A 26,994-nucleotide genomic window follows, 5' to 3' on the forward strand; every position below is an offset into this window, starting at 1 on the left:
CTGTCTCTCTCTTGCCCTAACTTCCTTCCCTCTCCCCTTCCTTCCCCCTCTCCCCCTCTTTCTCTCTCTCCCCTTCCCTCCCTCTCTCCCCTTTTCCTCCTCCCCTTCCCCTTCCCCTCTCTCCCCTCCTCTCCCTCTCCCTCTTCCCTTCTCCCTCTCTCTCCCTCTTTCCCCCCTCCCCTTCCCCTGCTTTCTCTCCCCCTTCTCTCTTCCTCCCTCTCTCTCCCCCTCCCCCCTCTCCTTCTCTCCCCCTCCCTCCTTCCCTTCCTCCCTCTCTCTCTTTTACTTTCAGAAGAAAGAACAGCTCCTCTTTTTCAAGACGAAGATTATCAGCAAAGCTTGCTAACAGGACTGGTGGGTGCATTCTTGACTTGACAGTAGAAAATCTTCAATGCTGTAAGGGTAACCTGAAAATATAGATATTATTCTTTAATAGAAGAGCAACAAAGATGATTAGGGGACTAAAGGCTAAAACATAGGAAGAACAGTTGCGGGAACTGGGTATGTCTAGTTTAATGAAAAGAAGGACTAGGGGAGACATGATAGCAGTCTTCCGATATCTCAGGGGTTGCCACAAAGAAGAGGGAGTCCAGCTATGCTCCAAAGCATCTGAGGGCAGGACAAGAAGCAATGGGTGGAAACTAATCAAGGAGAGAAACAACCTAGAACTAAGGAGGAATTTCCTGACAGTTAGAACAATTAATCAGTGGAACAGAAGTGAATGCCCCAACACTGGAAGTTTTTAAGAAGAGATTGGACAACCATTTGTCTGAAATGGTATAGGGTCTCCTGTTTGAACAGGGGGGTCAGTCTAGAAGACCTCCAAGGCCCCTTCCAACCCTATTATTCTGTTATTCCTTGATCAGCTACTGTTTCCCTTCATTGGCAAAACAGCTACCCTATTCCCCCGAAAATAAGACCAAGTCTTATATTAATGTTTGCTCCAAAAGATGCATTAGGGCTGTTAAGGAATTCTCAAAGTAACCCTTGAATAGCAAGGGTGTGCACATGAAAGCGATTGAGAGTAGGTACAAATAAAACACAGTCAACACACAGATACACTGAATTGTGTTTACTTTCAGGAAATAGTAAGGCACAGTCCAGGTCATACACATATAAAGCAGGACATAGCAAAACGACAGTCCAGGGATAATCCAATAACAAAGTCTTCTTACCAGTCGTCGTAGTCATTCACAATAAACAGTTCTTCCGGATTTGCAAACAGTAGCATACAGAGATATCAGAGAGCAAGAACAGCAAAGAGAAACAAACCATGTTTCTAGCTCCCTCTTAAGGAGATTGGCTATAGAGCTAACCAATCAGGACACAGTATGATGCAATACAGCAGTCTTAAAGCTATATTGATGGTTTATATATCGCCAACCCAACAAAATAGGTAATACTCATTTCCTAACAAGGGCTTATTTTCCGGTTAGGTCTTATTTTGGGGGGGAAATACAGTACTAAATGCAATCTTAACTGGGGCTTATTTTGGGGGTAGGACTTATATTACGAGCATCCTGAAAAATCATGTTAGGACTTATTTTTCCGGTTGGGTCTTATTTTCGGGGGAAACAGGGTACACGGAAACATTCACCAACTTTTCAAGCGGAAAGTGCCTACTTAGCCAATTTACAAGGTGAAGTTTTGCTCAGCAAGTTCAACTTTTGATGATGTCATGAGCATGTGAGTTATCTTGGCCACAGGGTGGAAGTAGCTTGCATCGCGTCCTGCCGAGATATATTTTTTTGGCTTTCCAGTTTAACAGATCGAGAGAATTCTCAATGTCTCTATTCCAAGTATTAACTGGAACCAACTGCATTCAGTCTTTTCAAGATCAGTGAAAGTTGGCCAGCTCTCGCCATTTAACATTAGGGCAGTTTTAACCATCTCCGAACTGGATTGTGATATTTTGACAACGGTTGGCTAAAAAAGAACCCACTGAATAGAAAAATAGGTGTGTTTTTTTTAATGATCGGTGAGCAGAAAAGCCACTGAATCCTTCCCTTGCTATCTGAGACATCCTTAGCAACTGAAGTTCCAGCCTTTTGCTCTCTGGAACCGATATTGTGATTTACGCACACTTTTTGTTGTGCAGAAAATTCCTCCGTTTTCCAACTCACAAGATTCCTTCTTGATAGCGGAAGTAATACGATTCTGTGGCACTTTGCTTGCAGTCCTAAGATTATGCATGAGATTTATGCTTATTTTCTGCAGTGTATTATAAGTCAGAATATTTTAATTTTAGTTGTTCACATATTTTTACGAGGGGTCCTCGGTGTTCTCTTGGTGAGCTTGGTTGTTTCCTTGTAGACGTTTTGTTGCCATACTAGGTAACAGCATCAGTATCAGCAAGAAAACAGAGAGCATCAAGGAGCATCCTCATTTCAACCCCAAGCTACAAATATTCTCCTTTATTGGCACTTTTTTTTTTTTTTTACAGATGGTGGCACAACTGAAAGAGCATCTCCTGAGACCACTGCAGTACATTGGCAAAAAAAAGATTGATCAGATAGCTGTGGATTATGTTTCAAAACTGGTAGGTTTCTTTTTGTTAAAAAAATTAATTTTGGGGGGGAAAATCTTGCATCAAATTTGGCCAATCTTTTGGGAAAGCGAGGTGTTGAGGCAGGGGTGAAATCCAGCAGGTTCTGACAGGTTCTGGAGAACCGGTAGCGGAAATTTTGAGAAGTCCGGAGAACCGGCAAATACCACCTCTGGCTGACCCCAGAGGGGGTGGGAATGGGGATTACGCAATATCCTTCCCCTGGAGTGGGGAGAGAATGGGGATTTTGCAGTATTCTTCCTGTGGAGTGGGGAAGGAATGGGGATTTTGCAGTATCCTTCCCCCAGGAGTGGAGAGGGAATGGGGATTTTGCAGTATCCTTCCCCTGGAGTGGGGAATGAATGGGGATTTTGCAGTATTCTTCCCCTGGAGTGGGGAGGGAATGGGGATTTTGCAGTGTTCTTCCTGTGGAGTGGGGAAGGAATGGGGATTTTGCAGTATCCTTCCCCCAGGAGTGGGGAGGGAATGGGGATTTTGCAGTATCCTTCCCCCAGGAGTGGGGAGGGAATGGGGATTTTGCAGTATCCCTCCCCTGCCACGCCCACCAAGCTACGCCCACAGAACCGGTAGTAAAAAAATTTGAATTTCACCACTGTTGAGGATCCAAAGAGAGTGTGGCCACGCCTCATAAGAAGCTGGGGCTTTGTTTTTAACAGTGATGTGCCTATTTTTGGCTTATATTATAGTTTTCATTAATTTCCGCTTCTCAAAACGATAGGAAAATAGACTGTGTGTTTGCTGCAAAGAGAGAGAGAGAGAGAGAGTGAGAGAGAGAGCGGTTGCAAATTCCTTACCTCTGTTTTACTTCTGTACCCCAAGAAGTGTTTGTGTGTTTGGATTTTCACAGGAGCTAAACAGAGTTGAAAGGCAAGTTATTCATGATTTCCAGAGCAAACGCTTTTGATGTTTCATTTCCTGAAAAGTCATCTGGCGATTTTCTGCAAAATCATCTAGTTTTTGTTTCTTTCTGGAAAGCAAATTAGCGGTTTTCTGGAAAGCCATCTAGCTTTTTCCAGAACGTCATTTAGCTGTTTTCCAGAAAGCCATCTAACATTTTCCCGGAATGTCGTTTAGCGGTTTTCCCGAAAGCCAGCTAGCATTTTTCAAGAACGCCATTTTGTGTCTTTTTGGAAAGCCAACTATAGCATTTTTCCAGACGGGCATCTTAAGATTTTCTGGAATATCATCTAGTATAGCCTACTGCCGTGATGGTGAACCTATGGCATGCGTGCCCAAAGTGACACACGCGTGCCATGTCGCATCCTACTGGCCTACTGCATTGAATAGTGTCGCATCCAACTATGGATTGGATGCCTAACCATTTTCTAACCATGGTTAAGGTCATGTTGGGACAGTTTTGAGTGACTGGAGGAATCAAGAGCCCAGTGAATAGTAGGAGGAGAAAAAAGGGGAGAGACTGCAATAAATGTGTGTGTGTGTGTGTTTGTGTTGACCTGTGTTTTTTCTTCAGGTTTTGGAATAGGGCTGTGATGGCAAACCTGTGGCACACGGAGCCATATCAGTGGGCACACAAGTGTTGCCCTAGCTCAGCTCCGGCGCACACAGCTGATTTTTGGGCCTTCCTGTCCCACCGGAAGTCAGCAAACAGGACATTTCCGGCCTCTGGAGCCCGGGGAGGGCAAAAATACCTACCCACGCCGTAGTGCAGGACGCCAACTAGGCCACGCCCACCATGGCCACGCCCACTCAGCAACCAGGCAGAGAACCCCTCGCTAAAATTTTTGAAGCCCGCCCCTGATTCAGATACATTCTTTTTTCTCTCTATATTTGCAGCTGGGCCTAATCTGTCGGATGATGGAGAATGTTTGGAGGAAATACAGTCCTTGCTCCTTGGCCCTCTCATTGTAAGCAGTTAATTTTCATAAGATATTTAAGGATAAAAATGAGGGGCAGAAGCAGGAACGGCAAATCCGTTACATCGCACATTAATAGACTTCTTGATGAAAGAACCATAATCACGACTTAAAAGTTTATTATTACATGTTGAATATTAGCAACTCATAGCACCCGGTTCTCATATTTGGCCCCCAAAGCATAACAAATTGAGACTGGCTAGAAATTAAATGGGGAACCCCAAGATTATTAGGTTTGTACAAGTAGTCCTCAACTTACGACCACAATTGAGCCCAAAATTTCTCTTACGAAGTGAGACATTTGTTCAGTGAGTTTTGTCTCATTTTACAACCTTTCTTGCCACCGTTGTTAAGTGAATCACTAAGTTAACAACACGGTTGCTAAGTGAATTTGGCTTCCCCGTTGACTTTGCTTGTCAGAGAAGGGTCGTAAAAGGGATTCAGATGACCCCCCGGGACACTGCGACCGTCATAAGCATGAGTCAGTTGCCAAGCATCTGAATTTTGATTACCTGATTATATGAGAATGCTGCGAAAGTTGTAAAGGTGAAAAACCGTCATAAGTGATTTTTTTCCCAGTGCCGTTGTAACTTCGAACGGTCACTAAAGGAACTGTCGTAACTCGAGGACTACCTGTGGTCTAAACTAGGAGAAGGCAGTTGGCAACTTCTTCCAAATGATTGTCTAGAAAACTGCATACTCACCAGAAATCAAGTTCAATTGAGGGAACTAGGCAGTGGTGGGTTCCTCCCGGTTCGGTCCGGTTCGGCCGAGCCAGTAGCGGTGACGATATGACGTCACTGAACCGGTTCTCCCCCCCACCCACGTTATTCTTACCTTTTATTTGGTCCCACCCCCAATCTATTGCTGCCTCCTGAGTCCCAGCTGATGACTAGAGGGGAAAAAAACGGTTGAAACTCTTGCCGCGGGGCTTCAAAGGGCCGTCCTACAGCTGATCAGTGTTAGAAGCAAACAAATGAGTCGGGTCGTAAGTGCGAGGACTGATCGTAAGTGCGAGGACCTTCCAGAAATGACTCTGACCAGCTAGCCACGCCCACCTAGTCACATGACCTCCAAGCCACACCCACAAAATAAGCCACGGCCACAGAACCGGTAGTAAAAAAAATTAGAACCCACCCCTGGAACTAGGTATGTCTAGTTTAATGAAGAGAAAGGACTAGGGGCAGGAGTGAAATCCAGCAGGTTCTGAGAGGTTCTGGCGAACCGGTTGCGGAAATTTTAAGCAGTTCGGAGAACCGGCAAATACAACCTGTGGCTGGCCCCAAAGTGGGGTGGGAATGGAGGTTTTGCAATATCCTTCCCTGTGGGGGGGGAAGGAATGGGGATTTTGCAGTATCCTTCCCCTGCCACGCCCACCAAGCCACACCACGCCCACCAAGCCACGCCCACAGAACCAGTAGTAAAAAAAATTAGGATTTCAACACTGACTAGGGGTGACACAATAGTAGTGTTCCCATATTTGAGGGGCTGCCACAAAGAAGAAGGGGTCACCCTATTCTCCAAAGCACCTGAGGGCAGGACAAGAAGCAACGGATGGAAACTAATCAAAGGAACTACAATCCGTTCTCAAAGCTAGGCACTCCAATTGCTACAGGTAGTCCTTGAATTATGTCCGATTGCTTAGGGACCGTTCGAAATTACAACAGACTTTGAGAGCCTGTTTGGCCTAGTGGTTAAGGCACCAGGCTAGAAAGCAGGAGACCCTGAGTTCAAGTCCCGCCTTCGCCGTGAAAACCGGCTGAGTAACTTTGAATCAGTCCCTCTCTCTCTCTCTCTCTCTCTCTCTCTCTCTCTCTCTCTCTCTCTCTGCCCAATTTCGCCTCACAGGGTTGTTGTTGTGTGGAAATTAGGAGGAAGAAAGTGTGCTGGCATGTGTTATTTGTAAAAAAAAATAATAAAGCTGAGGTCAACCAATTAAATAAATAGATAGAAATAGATAAATAGAGCTTTCCAAGGCTGCTTAAAAGATTCAAGACCCCCATGGTCGCTCCTGCAGTCACCCCTGTTTGCATTTTGGATGCTTGGCAGCCATGTTTTACATCGTCACCACGACGTAAGGTCTGCAACCTTAAACACTCAAAGAGCCATTTGGGCCCGTTTCCCACAGAAAAGAAAACACCGGGAGACACAAAACCTGGGTGGGCGTGGCCAACTCGACGTCACTCACTTCTACCAGTCACATGACCCCTCCCCCCCAGCCACGCCTACCCAGCCGGTCATTAGGGCAGAGAACCAGTTGTTAAAAAACACCGGGAACCACAAAACCCTTTTGACATCTCTTTCTCCGTCCCCTTCTCCCTCCCTCCCCCCTCTCTCCCCCTCTCTCTGTGTCGCTCTATGTCTCTCTCTCCCCCACTCTCTTTGTATCTCTCTGTCTCTGCCCCGGCCGCTTCTCCATCCCCCGCCATCCATCCTTACCTCAGGCCAGGCAAGGAGTGAGTGGGAGGGGAGGTCGAGAGGCGGAGCCAGCCAGTGGTGGGATCACCTGACAGGGAGCCACAGCAGAGGGCCCAAAGAGCCGCATGCAGCTCCAGGGCCACAGGTTGCTGACCCCTGCCCTAGAAAGAGCGCAGGGAAAAGCAACTCAGGTGATTCAAGGCCTGGAGATTAAAACATATAAAGAATGGTTGTAATAATTTGAGTATAGTCTAGTCTAGTGAAAATAAGGACTAGGGGGGACACGATAGCAGTGTTCCAATATCTCAGGGGCTGCCACAAAGAAGAGGGAGTCCACCTATTCTCCAAAGCACCTGAGGGCAGGACAAGAAGCAACGGGTGGAAACTAATTCAGGAGAGAATTGGAATTAAGGAGAAACTTCCTAGTGAGAAGAATCAATCAGTGGGATGGCTTGCTTCCAGAAGTTGTGGGGGCTCCATCACTGGAGGTTTGAACATCTGGCTGACCGTGTGACGCACCATCGGGTCTCCTGCTTCCTTCCTCCCTCTGCCGAAGAACTTCAAGGGGAATATGATTTATGAAGCAGGATAACCCATTGTAAGGGGCAGGACCGGCTCGCTGTCTACCGCTGTGCAACATTTGCACATTCACGTCCTTGTATTATTATTATTATTATTATTATTATTTTTGTACAGCAGGCAACCAGAGAAAGCAAATGAGGCCGTGGTGTTCCATATCATGTGTCGGATTCTGCAGGCAGCCAGCGGGATGTGTCTGCCTTTGCCCCCAGGTGAGTCCTCGGGCTGCAGAGATGTCGCTTCAAGCAGCCTAGAATAGCCACACGTAAACCATATGCCACTCCGAAGTTTTGTATGGTTTTTTTTTTTTTTTATGACAAGTTCTTGGTATCCTCTGAGCTTGCTTGCTTGCTTGCAAACATTTCATGACCCAAACTACCGTATTTTTCGGTGTATAAGACGCACTGGAGTATAAGACGCGCCTTAGTTTTTGGGGAGGAAAAGAAGAAAAAAGCTGATTGGTGGGTGGATCGCCCTCTCGGAATACCCCCAAATCAGTTGTTCCTAGAGGTGAATTTTAGCAACAGGTTCGTTGGTTGTGAGCTCTGTAACTTGCTTTTTTTTTTTTTCTGCCTCTGAAACTTCTGAGACTTTGTTTCAGAAAAAAACTTTTTTTTCTGCCTCTGAAAGCCTCCGAAACAGAGCTTCAGAAAAAAAGGCTTTTTCGCTTAGGCCACCACAGGCGCCCCCGACACAAGTGACCTCAAGTTGGCCACGCCCCCACCCCCCACCCCGGCCCCCCAAAGTCAAACACAATCCTGATGCAGCCCTCAAAGAAATTGAATTTGACACCCCTGACCAGTGATGGCGAACTTTTTCGGCATTGAGTGCTGAAAAGGGAGCACTTTGCACACTTTTTTTTTAAAATTTGATTTATATGCCACCCTTCTCCGGAGACTCAGGGCGGCTTACAATGCGTTAAGCAATAGCCTTCATCCTTTTGTATATTTTATACAAAGTCAGCTTATTGCCCCCACAAACTGGGTCCTCATTTCACCTACCTTAGAAAGGATGGAAGGCTGAGTCAACCTTGAGCCTGGTGAGATTCGATCTTACTTTAATTACAGACAGCTGGTGTTAAATTACAGAGCTCTGTCTGTTGAACTATCCAGGCTCAAAACAATCTCTTCAGGGCTGCGACCAGGAAGAGGAGCTGACCAGGGGGCATCCGTGCACCGGGAAGTAAGGTACTTCCGGGTTCCGGCCCACACATGCGCACCAGCCAGCAAGTCTTCCGGTTACTGCTGCACATGCGTACGCACCGATCAGCTGGCCGGCATGCATGCTCACACCGGAAAACGGAAGACCAGCTCTTCCGGTTTCCAGTACTCCCGCACTCAAAGGCCAGCCGATTGGCGCATGCGCATGAAAACCTCCAGTGATGGTTATCCACAACTGCAGAAGGCAAACTGGTCCCACTGCAGTGGTGAAATGTAAAATTTGTTACTACCCGTTCTGTGGACGTGCCTTGGTGTGTGTGTGTGTAAAATGACTTAGTGGCCGTGGCCAACTTTTTTTTTTTTTTTAACTTTTAAAAGCATTTTTTCTACAACCTCTTCGGCGGAAGAGGTTGTAAAAAAATGCTTTTCAAAGCCTCTGACGATCCCAGCTGACTTGCCTGATTGGCAGAAGCTTTTCTTTTTTTTAAAAGCCTCTGACGATCCCAGCTGACTTGCCTGATCAGCAGAGGCTTTTTTTTTCACTTTTAAAAGCATTTTTTCGGCCAAAGAGCTTGTAAAAAAAATGCTTTTAAAAATAAAATAAAAAGCCTCTGATGATTACGCGGCTCAGCTGGGCATGGTGTTGGGGGGCAGGGATTTTTGCTACCGGTTCTCTGAACCACTCGCCTCCATCGCTACCAAACCGGGAGCATTTCACCCCTGTCCCACTGGTTAATTGTTCTCACTGTTAGGAAATTTCTTCTTAGTTCTAGGTTGGGTCTCACTTCCACTCATTACTTCTTGTCCTGCCCTCTGGTGCTTTGGAGAATGTACTTCCAAGAATCATAAGAGAACAAGGACTTCTGAGGAGAAACTTATCAATGTCTTAATACCAAGATATTGCTACATGTTTTTCCAAAACAGCAAAAAGGTTATCATTGTCCCCAAAACATTTGCCTTGTTTTTAAAAAATCTGATTAAGACGGCTTCTCACCGGAAAACGTGGCTAATGGTTTTGTCCATTGTGAAATCATTGTGAGTTGTTGGGTAAGACGCTTGAGGCTGGCTTCTGTCAAGTCATGGGTTTTGTTATATTTTTAATTTCCTAAGAGGTCGCTGCTGTTTTTTTTGATAAGTCCAAGGACAGATGAAAATGTTAATGTCCCCTAGAGGACAGATTTTTATGAAGGAACAAGTTTTTGAAATGGAAATAATTACAGAGCGTCAGTTCACAATTGTTAAAGTGGGATTTTTTAAAAATCGTTTTATTTATTTATTTATTTTGGGGGGTACCGCAATGGGAGAAAGAATACTATACAGAAGTTTAAAAGCTAAACCCCCAGTCCTGCTTTTAATTGGCAGATACGCCTCGTGATCACGGCTAATGGCTCTATGATATTACGATTTATCTTGATATTGGTTGTTTCCTGATTGCTTATTTGTACCCTATGACTATCATTTAGTGTTGTACCTTATGATTCTTGATGAATGTATCTTGTTTTTTATGTACACTGAGAGCATATGCACCAGAGACAAATTCCTAGTGTGTCTAATCACACTTGGCCAATAAAGAATTCTGTTCTGTTCTGTTCTGTATCAAAGCAGATAAATACCTATTTTATTCTTATTATATTCCCATTCCCATTCCCATTCATTTCCATTCCATTCCATTCCATTCCATTCCATTCCATTCCATTCCATTCCATTCTATTCTATTCTATTCTATTCTATTCTATTCTATTCTATTCTATTCTATTCTATTCTATTCTATTCTATTCAGATTAAATGCAGGTAAAGTTGCAGGAGGTGGCATCACCTTTGAAGTACTTTTCTTACACGTTTATCTAGTTTTCTCCTACCCAGTTTGGTCTAAGCATCCGGCCCTCGGGGTGCTTAGATCTGGACCACGGGGCCGTCCTGGGAACAGCAAAGGACCAGCCTGCAGTGCCTCTGCCAGCGAAAACAGAGCTCAGGAGGGCCGCCCGTGGCCCTCGCGAGCTCCGTTTTTGCTGGCAGAGGGTTGCAGGTGACGTCACAGTCGAAAACGAAGCTCGCGAGGGGCACGGGTGGCCCTCCCGGGCTCCATTTTCTCTGGCAGACGGTTGCAGCGGGCTGTTGCAGCCGAAAATGGAGAGCCCGTTTTCACTGGCAGAGTGCTCGGGCCACTACAGGGCCCCCCCCGACATGAGTGACATCGAGCTGGCCATGCCCACCCAACCCACCTGGCCACCCGAGGTCAAATACAACCCTGATGCGGCCCTCAATGAAATCGAGTTTGACACGCCTGGTTTAATGGTTCAGGGCACCAGGCTGGAAAATGGGGGACCGTGAGTACTAATACTAAGCCCTGAAATCCAGTGGGGTGACTGTGGGCCAGTCCCTCTCTTTCGGCCCAATCCACCTCACGGTGTCGTTGTCGTGGGAAAAATAGGAGGAGGAAGGCGTGGTAGGTATGTGTTCAGATAAATATAATTGACACAAGGCTCTCTCAACGTCGTTTCTCGTGTCCTTCGTTCCGTGGCTCCCCGGGGGAAGTTGCACTTCTCCTTATAGCTTCCTTAATGTCTTCCTTAATACAGGGTTCCACACTCGCCACCTGGAAGTGGGGATGAGGTGCTTCCCTTTGCACATGGTCCTGCAGTACATTGACCACGGAGTTCTGCATCTAACAGAAAAGAACGTCCTGAATCTTTGGAAAGGTAATATTCCTCCTGCAGATTACAGCAGCTGTCCCCGACCATGGCAGCTTTAAGGCCTGTTGACTTCAATTCCCAGAATTCCCCAGGGCTGCTTGAAAAGGGCTGTGGTGAAATCAATCCAAACAGGATTGTCAGCCCCAGAGAGGATTTCAGCACTGATCTTTTTCAGTTCCAGAGAAGGGTAGGGTAGGGTAGGGTAGGGTAGGGTAGGGTAGGGTAGGGTAGGGTAGGGTAGAGTAGAGTAGAGTAGAGTAGAGTAGAGTAGAGTAGAGTAGAGTAGAGTAGAGTAGAGTAGAGTAGAAAATATGGAATGGAGTGGAGTGGAGTGGAGTGGAGTGGAATGGAATGGAATGGAATGGAATGGAATGGAACAGAACAGAACAGAACAGAACAGAACAGAACAGAAACTTGATTGTCACTCTGAATGTACACTAATCGGCATACATTAAAATGAAATTTCGTTGCGTACAGCTCTCAAAGGGTCGCCACCTCCAATTTACACTACGTAAACATGCCAAAAATAAATAAATAAATACAAAATTATGTCTATACGGTACAATGGCCTTAAGTCCAAGGTCCCTTCATTTAGCGCTTTTGTGATTTGAGTGGTTCCTGAATGAATGGCTGTTAAGTCAAGGACTATTCGTACGGATTGTAGTCTGCGCCATGGTGGCGCCATGGTTACAGTGCAGTATCGCAAGCAAACTCTGCCCACTGTCAGGAGTTCGATCCTGACCGCTTCAGGGTTGACTTGGCATTCCATCTTTCCAAGGTTGGTAAAATGAGGACCCAGATTATTGGGGACATATAGGCTGACATTTGTAAACAGCTGAGAGCGGTATATAAGTCTTAAGTGCTATGACTTGCTTATATGAATATTGACTACTATTAGCATGCGGGTAAAATGTGCCTCTTAAGACTCTTATCGTTCTTTAAGAAAGTCTCCATTCTGGGGAGTTTGAAGTCCACAAGTCTCAAAAATTGCCAACTTTGGACATTTAGAGACCTCTTGTTTTTAGCAGTCCTTTTTAGACAGGAAAAAAGCAGCAGGAATAGGGAATCTCCAATTAGGCAGCCTGTGATTTTAAATTTTAAATTGATGGACGTACTGGGAATTTGCCGTGAGTCACCGCCACAAGGCTTACTCGGTGTTGCAAGCATCAATGAATAAGCAAGGCAGATAGATGCAAACTTGGGAAAAAAAGCATATTTTGTTTGTGTTTCTGTGCCTTTTGATACTTGCAGTATTATTGCATGTTTGACACTTTTAGATCGTTATTTTTTGATACTTTCCTCTGAACTTTTTGATACTTGCAAGATAGCAATGGCATCTAAACCAGTAGTGAAATGTAAAATTTGTTACTACGGGTTCTGTGGGCGTGGCTTGGTAGTGGTGGGTAATATGAGTGAGTGGGCGTAGCCAACTTTTTTTTTTTTTACTTTTAAAACCATTTTTTCTACAACCTCTTCAGCTGAAGAGGTTGTAAAAAAAATGCTTTTAAAGCCACTGATGATCCCAGCTGACTTGCCTGATCGGCAGAGGCCTTTTTTCCTTTTAAAAACATTTTTTCTATAACCTCTTCGGCCGAAGAGGTTGTAGAAAAATTGCTTTTAAAAGCCTTTGACGATCCCAGCTGAGCCACGCGATCATCAGAGGCTTTTTTTTTTTTTAACTTTTAAAAGCATTTTTTCGGCCAAAGAAGTTGTAAAAAAAATGCTTTTAAAGCCTCTGACGATCCCAGCTAACTTGACTGATTGGCAGAGGCTCTCTCTCTTTTTTTTTAAAGCCTCTGACGATCCCAGCTGACTTGCCTGATCAGCAGAGGCTTTTTTTCCTTTTAAAAACAATTTTTTCTATAACCTCTTCGGCTGAAGAGGTTGTAGAAAAAATGCTTTTAAAAGTCTCTGATGATCCCAGCTGAGCCGCACGATCATCAGAGGCTTTTTTTTTTTTTTTTTTACTTTTAAAAGCATTTTTTCGGCCAAAGAGGTTGTAGAAAAAATGCTTTTAAAAATTAAAAAAAAAGCCTCTGATGATTGCGCAGCTCAGCTGGGCAACGGGGGGGAGGCAGGGATTTTTGCTACCAGTTCTCCGAACCACCCGCCTCCATCGCTACTGGATCGGGCAATCCCGTCCGAACCGGGAGCATTTCACCTCTGACGTAGACTTATATGCTCTGGGTCCCTTTATCATGTCTTTTGCTTTATTTTTAAGAACTGGACAACACTGAGAAGAACGTGAAGCTCAAGTTAAGTATCCTTACGAGGCTTCCCCAGGTAACTATGAACTAACTTCCGTATTTAGTCATCCAATCTTGCATCTGTTTGCAGTAAATATATAAATCTTGGGAGCAAAGGTTGGATAAAAGTCGAAAAGCCTTGTCCACAGAACCATTTTCCTAAGCGCCTACAGACCGTACGATCTGTAGTCCTCAACTTACCACCATTCTTTTAATGACCGTTCCAGAGTCACAGTGTGTGATGACCCAGAGCACGGCACAGAGATAACACAAACAGCTGGCACTTCAAACAGCCCCTTTATTGCTCCAAATCTCTCCAAACGCTCCCACGTTTCTGGCAAGTCCCAGAGCAGAGTGAAAACAAATCCCCAAATTCAAATGTCGGCACACAACACTTCAGGAACTCTGTGGTTTTTTTTGCAAGTAGTTATTTTAGAAAAAAATGCCCCATTTGAGAGCAACACGTTAATTAAAAAGCCTTGGTAGTACAGTGGTTTAATGCACCCTGTTATTAACACAGCTGCCTGCAATTTCTGCAGGTTTGAATCTCACCAGGCTCAAGGTCGACTCAGCCTTCCATCCTTTCTAAGGTAGGTTAAATGAGGACCCAGATTGTGGGGGCAATAAGCTGACTTTGTATAAAATATACAAAAGTATGAAGGCTATTGCTTAACGCATTGTAAGCCGCCCTGAGTCTCTGGAGAAGGGCGGCATATAAATCAAATTAAAAAAAAAAAACAGATTTGTAAGAGTTAAGAGAAGCTTGGTTTAAAGTATTTCTGTTATCTCGACTTCTATAAACTATGGTGAGGACTTGAAAAGTTGAGCAATTTTTCACAACCCTGTTTAAATAGATGTTGAGCACTTCGTTCATTATTATTTTTTTATCCCTTCAAACGTAACTCCAATACCCCTAATGTTTACAGAGAATTTAGAGTTAGAAATGATGCAGTTTCTGGATCAACCAATACAGCTGCATGTATTTCTTTAAAAAAAAAAGCACATTCGCAAGTACCCCGTTTCCCCCAAAATAAGACATCCCCTGATAATAAGCCCAATCGGGCTTTTGAACACATGGCAATAAGGCCAAGCGCTTATTTTAGGGTTCAAAAAAAATATAAGACAGGGTCTTATTTGGGGAGAAACAGGTATTTATTAAAAGTCTTCACGAGAAGGCTGTAATGTCCAGAAAGCTGAAAGGAAAGAGAAGATGATTTTATTTATTTATAATTATTTATAATTAAATTTATATACCGCCCTACTCCCGAAGGACTCAGAAGATGGATGGAATTGTCTATACAGGTAGTCCTTGACTTACGAGCACAATTGAGCTTGAAAATTACGTTGCTAAGTGAAAAAATTGGTTAAGTTTTGCCTCATTTTAGGACTTTTCTTGCTTTGTTTGTTAAGTGAATCGCCGCAGTTTTTAAATTAGTAACCCAGTTGTTAAGTGAATCTGGCTTCCCTGTTGACTTTGACTGTCAGAAGGTGCGCAAAAGGGGATCACGTGTCCTTGGGACATTGTGACCGTCATAAATACGAACCACTTGTCAAGTATTCGAGTGTAAATCACGGGACCACGGAATTACTGCAACGGCCGTAAGTGTGAAAATGGCCGTACGTCATTTTTTTCAGTGCCGTTGTAACTTGGAACGGTCACTAACTGTTGTAAGTTGAGGACTATCTACAGCAGGGGTGTCAAACTCAAGGCCCGCGGTCTGGATTTGGCCCGCGGGGTGCTTAAATCTGGCTCGCGGGGCCAGCCTGGAAATAGCAAATGACCGGAGGGGCCACACACGGCCTCCCGTGCCCCATTTTGGCCGGCAAAATGTTGCAGGAAGCCGCCCAGGCCAAAAATGGGCCGCACGCAGCACCCCCCCCCCCAATGTCTCGTTTTGGCTGGCAAAGTGCTGCAGGAGGCATCCGTCCCATCTCCCCCGCGGAACAGAACTACAATGCTGATCCGGCCCTCGACGAAATCCAATTTGACACCCCGATCTACAGCGTTGATGGATATCCTCTTGAAAAAGTTGAAATACCAAGCTAGGGACTGATTGCCATGGAGAAAGTCTATTTATGTGATTGCTAGGGGTCATCGCTGGTTTGAGGGCACTTAAAACAATCCAATCTATAAATATTTTAGAGGAATAATTGTGTTCCGGAAACAAACTGGAAGTAAGTGCAGAAATATGTTCTTCTCATATGCTTGTCTCCTGAAACACTCTAAAGAGAAATTATCTATATTTCTGTGGCTGGAATCAGTACAGCTACCTCTTCAGTATCCCATTTCTGAATTGTCTGTAGAAGCCTCTCTTGGTCTAAAGGATTTTAAACCTAATTGTCTCCCTCTCCCTTCCTCTCCCCCTCTCCTTCTCCCTCTCTCTCCCCCCCTCTTTCTCTCTTTCCTCCCTCCCTCCCCCCTCTCCCACGCTCTTCCTAACTCTCCTCTCCCTCTCCTTCTCCCTCTCTCTCCCTTTCCTTCAACCCCCCTTCCTCTCTCCCTAACCCTCTCTCCCCCTCTCTCCCCATCTCCCTCCCTCTCCCCCTGTCTCTCTCCCTCTCTCCCCCTCCCTCCCTCCCTCTCCCCCTGTCTCCCTCCCTCTCTCCCTCTCCCCATCTCCCTCCCTCTCACCCTGTCTCCCTCCCTCTCTCCCTCTCTCCCCCTCCCTCCCTTTCCCCATGTCTCCCTCCCTCTCTCCCTCTCTCCCTCCCTCTCCCCCTGTCTCCCTCCCTCTCTCCCTCTCTCCCCCCTCTCTCCCTCTCCCGTCTCCCTCTCCCTCCTCTCCCTTTCTTCCCTCCTCCTCTCTCTCTCCCTCTCCCCCTCCTTCTCCTTCTCTCTCTCCCTCCCTCCCTCCCTCTCCCCCTCTCTCTCTGCCCCCTCTCTCTCCTCTCTCCCTCCTCCTCCCTCTCTCTCTCCCCCCTCCCTCTCCCTCCCTCTCTCTCTCTTAAATTTCTTCCGGTAAATTTCCCTGTCTATTTCAAGAGACAAGACAGCTCGAACTTTCTGACAGAAAGGCATTCTTTATTTGGTTGTATGAAAATAACAACACAACACCACCACAAAGACACTTCTGTCTTATCACTGTATTTTCTGCTTTGGAGAAGGGAGAAAGTCAACGAAATGACATTTTCTTCCAGAACAGCTGTGAGGCGTTGGGAAATTATTTTTAGAGCCGTAGGATCAGATTCCTTCAGTCGCAATTTCATTTGGATTCCGAGCCAGGATTAATATTATTTTGACATCTGTCTTTTTGGGGGCCGATTAAGAAACATTTGTGCCTCTTTGGCTCATCTGTCTTGTTTCAAGCAGGGCAAGTTTACCTCATGTTTTTATAGGTGGCTGGAAGAAAATTAATTGTACTCACAGTGCAAAGATGCGAGAATCTGGCCTACAGAGCAGTAGTGGGTTCCACTTACCTTTGCTAGCAGTTCAGAAATGTGAGCACGCGTGTGCGCACATTCGCTTCGCTCACATGTGGCACATGTGCAGAGTGTCCGTGAAGATGTCCGGGCAGGTGGGCGGAGCCTCCCGCTGCAGCCACTACCGGTTTGCACGAACTGGTAGAAACCCACCACTGAGTTAGGAGGACAGATCTTCTGTGCAAAGTGATACAACCCTAAAAATGCTCCCACCCTAGTACAAGTAGTCCTCAACTTACAACCATTTGTTTAGTGACCGTTTCAGGTTATCACATGACTGAAAAAGGATTTAAAGCCAGGAATATTTTTGTTAGATATTTTGCCAGAAAAATATAATGAAGGGAATCTATATTTAATACTACATTGTTTTGACGGCAGTGAGAATTGTATTTGCACAACATTGGAAAAAGGAGGAAACTCCTTCGGATGAAAATAGAATAAAAAAAATATTAGATTTTGCAGAAATGGATAGGTTAATGCTAAAGGTAAAGGATAAAGAAGATGCGGATTTTTTTTTTTTACTTGGGATTCGTTTTATCAATGGCTAGATAATAAAAGTAGAAATTAAAAGCTGGGAGAATACTATTACACAGGGGTCCTCAAACTTTTTAAACAGTTTGAGGTTGATTCAAACTTCTATACTGCCCTTCTCCTTTCGGACTCAGGGCGGTGAGTCTTGTCTTTACTCTTAGCTTTTATCCTCCCGCTCCTTCTCTTTATTTTTAAATACTCATAATTCATATTCATAATTAACTGTTTTGTTAGCAGGATCATTATTTACATTTATATCCAGTATGTTAATATCAAATTTCACCTTATATTCTTATTTCTTAATTTGATTTCTGTTTTCCAACCATGTATAAAACATATTCCACACTTTATAATAATCTGAGCCTTCCCTTTCTTTGATCTCCAATGTTAATTTATCCATTTCGGCGCATTCGAGGATTTTCTTTATTATTGTTTCTTCCGATGGTGTATTGGTCGACTTCCACATTTGCGCTAGTGTAATTCTGGCCGCTGTTAGAATATGCAATATAATATAATAGTGACTTTTTCCCATTTTTCTATCAATCATTCCTAGGAGGAACATCTCTGGTTTAAAATCTATCTTTTGGAGTGTAATCTCTGTCTCCCTTCTTATTTTGATCATGCAGGCAATTGGTTGTAAAGTTTGCCAGCTATGGAACCATTCTTTAAGCAACAGCACTATTGCAAGGAACTACGTGAAACTCTTGTTTGAGAAACTCAGCAATGAACAGGTAAAAAAGCTTGATCACCTGTCAAGAATATGGGCTAGTTTGTTCCCGCCCCTTTTTCTTAAAAAAAAAATCTGACCCCCATGGTCTGAAGCAGGAGTGAAATGTTACCGGTTTGGACCAGTTCACAAGAACCGCTAGTAAAAAAATGCTACCGGTTCGGACAAATCCTGCTTTCTAGTGAATCTAAATCGCGTGGCACAGCTGTTCCTCCCGCTTTGTTGTTCTACTTACCTTAGAAAAGGCTTCTTACGCCTCCTTTTTCATTACAGTATCCTTCCCCTGCCACGCCCACCAAGCCACGCCCGCCAAGCCACACCCATAGAACCGGTAGTAAAATTTTTGAAACCCATCGCTGGACCTGAGAGGTCTTCTTGTCCGACCCTCAGCTCAAGCAGGAGACCTTATAGCATTTCAGACATATGGTTGTCCAACCTCTTCTTAAAAAACTCCAGTGTTGGAGCATTCACAACTTCTGGAGGCAAGTCGTTCCACTGATTAATTGTTCTAATTGTCAGGAAATTTCTCTTTATTTCTAGGTTGCTTCTCTCCTTGCTTAATTTCCATCCATTGCCTCTTGTCCTGCCCTCAGGTGCTTTGGAGAACAGCTTGACCCCTTCTTCTTTGTGATAGTCCCCCAAATATTGGAACACTGCTGTCATATCACCCTAGTCCTTCTTTCTTTTCATTAAAACAACTTTGCTTCTGATTCTTCTAATCCCTTGAAACATGGGAGTTAAATTATAGCCATTCAATGCTGGAATGCATTGTCGTTTGCAGTACAATATACCATTCACGGACAGAATATCAACCCGGATTGAGTTTCTCCCGCTTAACTATTTGGTGACTACCATAGTAGAGATGGAACGTCAAGGTAAGTCTATCTCCTTTTGTTTTATTAACCGAGTTTATCTTGGTTTTAGATTATAATTGAATTTAAAATCTATGATATACTGCATTGTCACTGCGTTTTTTTATTTACCAGCTGAGCTCTCATTTCTGGACTATCAGACTTTCCGTAGCTTGCCAAGAATTCTTATCAGTAAGCTAAACTGCGCATGTCCTCCACCCACATTCCTTCTTTACACTTTTCTTTCTTCTCTTGCCAAGAAGTCCGACCACAGAGAGGTGGCCGGCAGGAACTTTATTAAAAATGTAACTATTAGATTAGTGAGATGTTTTATTTTCTTTATAACAAATAAATGAGTTTTCTTAGAAGATATATCTTCGGGTTTGTTTTCTTAAAGTATGCTGGCAAGGAAAGGTCTCAATCCACCCCTCTTAATCAAGGTGCGATTATCCCAAAGGCAGAATGGGATTAATCAGCGCCCTGACCTGAACCATGGTGGCGCAGTGGTTAGAGGGCAGTACTGCAGTCTACTTCTGCTGACTGCCAGTTGCCTGCAATTTGGCAGTTCGAATCTCACCTGGCTCAAGGTTGACTCAGCCTTCCATCCTTCCGAGGTGGGTAAAATGAGGACTCAAATTGTTGGGGAGCAATAGGCCGACTCTGTAAAGCGCTTAGAGAGGGCGGTGAAGCACTGTGAAGCGGTATATAAGTCTAAGTGCTATTGCTATTTGCAATCTGAAATTGCAATCTGAAATTAGCAGCTTTCATTTTACTAATGACACCAGTGATCAACCTCCATCCTATAATATTAATATTTCTCTGCACCATCATTTCCTAGGCTGGGCAGCTTCTCTGGAAGAAACCAACATGAATGCAAGATTGGTTGAAGAAGTGGCACTGAAACACACTACAATACTCTTAGGCCTTTAACTTATTTAATGAGCAAGACAAAATTGTGAATCCAGTAGCGTCTGAATTTCGTTGTGCCTTTTAATATATTTGCAACTGAATTCCAGAGAAGACACTGATAGGAAGCTGTAATATTATATCCGAAAGAAATACCAGAACTTCTGTTTACTGATGACTAGAGTTCATTGTAATGAACCGGCTTTTAACAACGGCCTACTACTGGGATTTGCAAATTGTTCTGAATGCAAAATATTTTACATTCAGATGCTTTTGAACTTGAAACAGGATTATTATTTTTTTTCATTTTCAAACCTCACACGGAAACTGAATTAGAAAAAAAGGGTGTTTTGGAATTCAGAATAGAGTCCGAGCTTCAAATGTTTTGTGTCTCGTTATAATAGGTGCACTGAAATATTCTGAAATAATTTTTTAATAATCCAATATTAAAATGAACAGGAATCATCTGGCTGTAACATTACAAGAATAAACTGAATCTGAATTCAACGTAGTATTTATTTGTTAACAGAATAGGCCGCTGAGCCCCCCCCTTTCCGCCCCAAAGCAATTGCCCTTCTGAGCAATTGCAAAGATACGATTAAATAATCAAGATGAAATGTTGGCATAAAATGTGCCGACGTTAGCATTTAAATTCTTACCTACAAGATTGAATAAGGAGCTGGCAGCTATTGTATTGTATATATATAAGATAATATGAGCATGAACAAGGTACTTATAAAATATTGCAATTGAGAAACCAAACCTTTTTTGTAAATGGAAATAAATGTATAGATTTGGGACGAGGCTTTGATGTCTTTATTTATTGTATTGGTGTCGGAGATTTTGTGTGAATTTTCTAATTGTTTAAATGCACCACAAGGAGAACAGGTTTTTTACACGAAGCAAAAAAATCAAGATAACTTCCCAAACCATACGAACGCTTAGCGTTTTAAGATCCACCTCATTTTTAATGTGGATTTAATCTACATTGTGGCTGTTATCTTGATGTTTTGATGCTCTTGCAATAGAGCTAAACTGCTACTTTAACATATTCATTTCAACATTCTGCTGTACAGGTAGTCCTTGACTTATGACCACAATTGAGCCCATGGTTGCTAAGTGAGAACATTTAAGTGATTTTTTCCCCCATTTTACTTGCCACAATTGTTAAGTGAATCCCTGCAGTTGTTAAATCAGCATAGCTGGCTGGAGAATTCTGAGAGTTGGAGTCCACAAGTTTTAAAGCTGCCGGGTTTGAAAACCTCCATGTTAAATTCATAACATGATTGTTAAGTGAATCTTAACAGAGCCTGGATAGCTCTGCAGACTAAGCACTGTAATTTAACACCAGCTGTCTGCAATTAAAGTAAGTTAGAATCTCGCCAGGCTCAAGGTTGACTCAGCCTTCCATTCTTTCTAAGGTAGGTAAATTGAGGACCCAGTTTGTGGGGGCAATAAGCTGACTTTGTATAAAATATACAAAAGTATGAAGGCTATTGCTTAACGCACTGTAAGCCGCCCTGAGTCTCCGGAGAAGGGCGGCATATAAATCAAATTAAAAAAAAAAAAACTGTTAAAGGGGTAAAGGTAAAAGTTCCCCTGTCCAGTTGTGTCTGACTCTACTGATTTATCTCCGTTTCTTAGCCAAGGGAGCCAGCATTGTCCGAAGATGCTTCCATGGTCATGTAGCCAGCGTAACTATATGCCAAAGTGCATGGAAAACTATTACCTTCCCTCTGAAATGGTACCTATTTATCTACCCGCATTCAGTGGTGGGATTCAAATAATTTAACAACCGGTTCTCTGCCCTAATGATTTCTTCCAACAACCAGTTCACCAAACTACTCAGAAAGTTAACAATCGATTCTCCCGAAGTGGTGCAAACTGGCTGAATCCCACCACTGCCCGCATTTGCATACTTTCGAACTGCTAAGTGGGCAGGAGCTGGAGCAAGGAACGGGAACTCATCCTGTCCTGCACACTCAGGGTCTTAAACCCAGGCTGTCAGCTCTCCAGCTGACCAGCTCAGCATCTTTAAACTTTTGACTTCCAACGTTCTTTTCTTTTGTTCCTTTTCTATTTAAATTTTGACATTTCTCTAACCGCTGCGGAGTGAAGTTTCCATCCTTTACGAATATTAAGATTTATGAAGTGTTTGATGCACAGCCTCACTCTGCTTGAGATTTTTACTTATGCACTGAAAGAGACTCCTACGCTTTGTATGTAACGAGAAGCTGAAAATTAACCCATGTTTATAAATGAGTATGTGTCATGCCCCCGTCAGAGCCTGAATCTGTGGAGAAAGATGAGACGGAACTGGAGTTGACAGAGATCAAGAGGGCGGCTTCGTTGGCTTCAGAGGAAAATGGGGAGGAGCAGGCCAAGGAGCTTGTAGGCAGGAAGGAACGGGGGCAGGATGTCCAAGAGAGGCTAAGCAGTGAACATGAGAGACAGCTCAGGTGACAAGCAAGGACCACCCCCTCCTGATCCTCAAGCACGGAGAGTGGAGAGAAGGCGAGAACAGTGCAGACTGACCCACTACTTGGGAGGAGAGCACCCTGCCCCTCTTCACAAGGCACACCTGGGGACTGAGACTATGGGGAGGGGCATTTGTCAGGAACAAACGCTGAATTCATGGAGTGTTGAGTGCCGACGTTTGAACTTTCCTGGATTCCTTGCATTCTTTCTGGCTTTCTTGATTAATTGCTTTGCTCCTTTGCTTCCCGGACTCCTCGACTTGACCTGCTGGATTTCTTGCTTTGCAGCCGTTGTGCTCCCAGCGTTGGGCTGGACTATTCGCAGCCAGAGGCTGCTGGAGGTGTGTGTGTAGGACATCACTTTGCTCTGGGACTTGCCAGAAATGTGGGAGCGTAACACAGCTTGGATGACTGTACGATAGCTAAGGCTTCCAAATATTGCATTAAATGTTTTCATTCCAAATGCAGAAACGTGTAGTAACGATGGCAGTATTTGCCACACCATAAGAAATGGATCGCATGCAAGGCGATCCAACCGGTCAGTCCTAGAGGAGATCAACCCTGGCTGCTCTTTAGAAGGCCAGATCCTGAAGATGAAACTCAAATACTTTGGCCATCTAATGAGAAGGAAGGACTCACTGGAGAAGAGCCTAATGCTGGGAAAGATTGAGGGCAAAAGAAGAAAGGGACGGCAGAGAACGAGGTGGCAGGATGGAGTCACTGAAGCAGTCGGTGTGAGCTTAAATGGACTCCAGAGGATGGTAGAGGACAGGAAGGCCTGGAGGAGCATTGTCCGTAGGGTCGCGATGGGTCGGACACGACTTCGCGACGAACAACAACAACAACAAAGAAACTGCAAGCGTTTTTCAATATTTTTTCCCCCAACCTTTATTTTACTACATATTTCCGGAACTTTCAAGAAAGCAAAAACATTTCTGGAACTACTAAGCCATACATTTTCATGCCCGCCCCTTATCCTCCCGGGAACTTCTTTTAATCGAATGAAAAATAGACGGTTTCTCGGAGCGAGAAGTGTTCTCCTTCAACGGAAGTTGAGCCGCTCAGATTTCTATCGGTTTCACGATTGGCTTTCTGATGTGCCTCATGTTGGCGCTGGGCTCGCTCGGTTTGAACGGCGCCAGCGCTCCGTAAGGCCTCGGTAGCGGGAGGACATTTTCGTCATCGGGAATGTAGGCGTTGGGACGCTGCTCAGCCGTAGTGTGGATGGCAGTTGGCAGGGCAGCTTGTTCTTCTTCCAGGGCCTGCTATAGAAACAGAATATTAGGTCTCGATTAAATTTGTTCAGAGCCACAGGCTGAGACGCAATGACCTGTTAGAGCAGGGGTGTCAAACTCAAGGCTCGTGGGCTGCTTAACTCCGGTCCATGGGGCCGGCAGGGAAATAGCAATAGCCTCTGGCAGCCAAAATGGAGTGGTGGGGGGCTGTGCATGGCTCATTTTTGGCCTGAAGCACTTTGCTGGCCAAAACAGGGCACGGGGGCGTGTGTGGCCCCCATGCGGCCCGTTTTAAGCCTGCAGCACTTTGCTGGCCAAATCGGGGCACGGGTGGGCGTGGGCAGCCCTCATGCAGCCCGTTTTCAGCCTGGACAGCCTCCTGCAGCACTTTGCCGGCCAAAACAGAAATTTTGGGCTCAATTGTGGTTGTAAATCGAGGACTACGTGTATTAGTATTAAGATGAATGTAGATTAGTTTCCGTGCTGTTCTGTTCTGCTCTGCTCTGCTCTGCTCTGTTCTATTGAGATACTTCCAGGAATGGAGCTTTTTGTAAAATAAGCTGTTCTAATTCCTATTCCTATTCCTATTCCTATTCCTATTCCTATTCCTATTCCTATTCCTATTCCTACTCTACTTTACTCTTAAAAGAGTTGGAAGGGACCTTGGAGGTCATATAGTCCAACCCCCTGCTCACACAGGAGACCTGTAGTAGGGATTCAAACCGCCGAACTGCCGACCTTTCTGACCGACAAGCTCAGTGTCTTAGCCACTGAGCCACCTAGACAGTTACTCTTCTAATTTCTATTCTATTCTATTCTATTCTATTCTATTCTATTCTATTCTATTCTATTCTATTCTATTCTATTCTATTCTATTCCATTCCATTCCATTCCATTCCATTCCATTCCATTCCATATTTTCTATTCCATTCCATTCCTGTTGAGAGGCTCACTTTAGCTCTGGCTTCGCTTGCTATCTCGTGCATTTTTTCATCCCGCAGCACCCTGAGCCAGTCCTGTTCGATTTCTTTTGGCGGAGGAAGGCCTTTCGCCAGTCGGGAGACGACACACAGGATGGTCTGCTCTTTGTCCCGCATCTCTTGCTGCAGCTTAATGGCGAAGGCCTGACGCATGGACAGCTCCGCAATGAGAGCCATGATCTTCTGGGTGGTGCTCTTTATTTTCTCCTGCAGCACGTTCATCTGGAAGGAATCAGAGCAACAGAGAATGTGGAATCACCTCAGAGGTCTTCTAGTCCAACCCCTCCTCCCCACACTCAAGACTGGAGACCTTTTATCACCCCAGTCAAACGGTTGTCCAGTGAGCGTTGCCGTGGCCTAGAGGTGGAGGTCTCGCCTCACAATCAGGAGGCTGCAAGTTCAATCCTAGGTGGAGGCAGATATTTCTCTCTCTGGGCACAATGAGAATGTATCTGCTGAACAAAACTCCGCATTGGTGACAGGAAAGGCATCCGGCCATTAAGAACTGTGATGATTTGGAGACTCGAGATTAGCCGAGAGGTGCAGACTTTGGATAGGATTTTACTGGGGGTGGATGAAAAGGTGTTAACTAAGTGCTATAAATTCTTTATGGCTATGGAGGTAGCTGAGGAAGGTGCGAAGACTTCGGTTCATGTCTGGGAGAAAAATCTGGGTCATTCAATAGAGCCTGAGAGATGGAACGAAATCTGGACTGAGAATATTAAACTAACCCGGTCAATAGCATAGAAAGAAAACATATATAAAATGGCATATCAATGGCATTTACCGCCGGCCAGACTCGCCAAAATGTTCCCTGGAACACCCTCAGTCTTTTGGAAATGTGGTGTTAAAGAGGGCACATACTTCCACCAATGGTGGACCTGTCGAGAGGCAATGAAATTTTGGAAAAATATTCAGAAATGGCTTAATGTCACCAAAATGTTCCCTGGAACACCCTCCGTCTTTTGGAAATGTGGTGTTAAAGAGGGCACATACTTCCACCAATGGTGGACCTGTCGAGAGGCAATGAAATTTTGGAAGAATATTCAGAAATGGCTTAATGAGATGTTGGGGCAGCGTATACAACTGCGTCCTGAGGTATTTTTATTAGGGATAAGACCCGAAAATGTAAACAAAATGACATGGTACCTGTTGCTACATATAACAACAGCTGCAAGATTGGCATGGGCCCAATACTGGAAGATGGATGTCAGCCCACCCGAACAAGTAGTAATTCAGAAAATAATGAACTGTGCGGAATCAGATCGGCTTACTATGATACTGAAAGGACGAGGGGACACAGACGATTATATATCTTGGAGTCAATGGTACAATTGGACGTCAAACCGAGCTGCAAACTGATGTGTATGATAAACATGTCACTTGGTATACGTAATAGATTTTTCTTGGCTATCCTATATATGTAATGGGACAATTTTACATCCTTCTCGCGCTGTGATGTAGACCGCTATAGATTTAATGTTTGTTTGATGTATAAGACAAAAAAAATAAAGAACTGCGGTGATTTGCATAACAACTGTGGCAAGACGGGTCGTAAAATGGGGCAAATCTGACTTAACCAATGCCTGAGATAAATTTTGGACTCGATTGTGGCCATAAATCAAGGACCGCCTGTATAGATAACTGCCGTCATCAAACCGAATTGTGATCATCCTACCTTCTTAGCCAGGATTAACGTCTCCTCCTTGCCGCTTTCTGCTTTGACGCTGATTTTCTCCGTCATTCGGGAAACTTGCTCAAAAATAAAGTCCTTTTCCAGCAGTCTTTCCTCTTTCCGAGTCAGGTGAATTTCCAACTGTAGAAAAAGTGAACATATACAAGCAGATAAAATTCTATTTTCTAGTCTAGTTTAATCTAGTCAAGTCTAGTCTGTATAAAAGCAGATAAATACTACCGTAATTCTATTCTTATTTTGTCTTATTTTATTCTATTCTATTTTATTATTCTATTCCATTCCATTCCATATTTTCTATTATTCTATTCTATTCTATTCTATTCTATTCTATTCTATTCTATTCTATTCTATTCCATTCCATATTTTCTTTTCTTTTCTATTCTTTTCTATTCTTTTCTATTCTATTCCATTCCATTCCATTCCATATTTTCTTTTCTATTCTATTCTATTCTATTCCATATTTTCTATTCTACTCTACTCTACTCTACTCTACTCCACTCCACTCCACTCCATTCCATTCTATTTTTTTCTATTCTATTCCATTCCATTCCATTCCATTCCATTCCATTCCATTCTTTTCTAGAGATGTACAGGAGCCCCATCATTTTGTCTGGGGAGGGGAAGCGGGGGAGGTC

The 26,994-nt window shown here is 44.1% G+C and overlaps 2 protein-coding genes across 6 annotated transcripts in view; one reads left to right on the top strand and one right to left on the bottom strand.

Moving 5' to 3' along the window:
- The window catches only part of GSAP (gamma-secretase activating protein), a 77,826-nt gene extending 57,057 nt beyond the window's left edge, over nucleotides 1-20,769 (top strand). For 2 of the 3 annotated variants that reach the window (XM_087873327.1, XM_087873329.1), the window contains 9 exons: nucleotides 293-354; nucleotides 2,444-2,539; nucleotides 4,361-4,431; nucleotides 7,555-7,649; nucleotides 11,177-11,296; nucleotides 13,512-13,573; nucleotides 18,114-18,218; nucleotides 18,996-19,089; nucleotides 19,904-20,769. In XM_087873327.1, coding sequence (XP_087729453.1) covers nucleotides 293-354; nucleotides 2,444-2,539; nucleotides 4,361-4,431; nucleotides 7,555-7,649; nucleotides 11,177-11,296; nucleotides 13,512-13,573; nucleotides 18,114-18,218; nucleotides 18,996-19,089; nucleotides 19,904-19,995 — 797 coding nt within the window. In that variant the 3' untranslated portion in view covers nucleotides 19,996-20,769. The remainder of the gene's footprint in view (nucleotides 1-292; nucleotides 355-2,443; nucleotides 2,540-4,360; nucleotides 4,432-7,554; nucleotides 7,650-11,176; nucleotides 11,297-13,511; nucleotides 13,574-18,113; nucleotides 18,219-18,995; nucleotides 19,090-19,903) is intronic. The other variant, XM_087873328.1, reaches the window with a different exon arrangement.
- A 2,541-nt stretch (nucleotides 20,770-23,310) lies between these two features.
- The window catches only part of CCDC146 (coiled-coil domain containing 146), a 113,621-nt gene continuing 109,937 nt past the window's right edge, over nucleotides 23,311-26,994 (bottom strand). For 2 of the 3 annotated variants that reach the window (XM_087873330.1, XM_087873331.1), the window contains 3 exons: nucleotides 26,342-26,479; nucleotides 24,637-24,885; nucleotides 23,311-23,713 (listed from right to left, as the gene is read on the bottom strand). In XM_087873330.1, coding sequence (XP_087729456.1) covers nucleotides 23,510-23,713; nucleotides 24,637-24,885; nucleotides 26,342-26,479 — 591 coding nt within the window. In that variant the 3' untranslated portion in view covers nucleotides 23,311-23,509. The remainder of the gene's footprint in view (nucleotides 23,714-24,636; nucleotides 24,886-26,341; nucleotides 26,480-26,994) is intronic. The other variant, XM_087873332.1, reaches the window with a different exon arrangement.

The sequence above is a fragment of the Pantherophis guttatus genome, chromosome 7, assembly GCF_059756535.1.
Source record: "Pantherophis guttatus breed Tessera chromosome 7, ASM5975653v1, whole genome shotgun sequence".
Lineage (NCBI taxonomy): Eukaryota > Metazoa > Chordata > Lepidosauria > Squamata > Colubridae > Pantherophis > Pantherophis guttatus.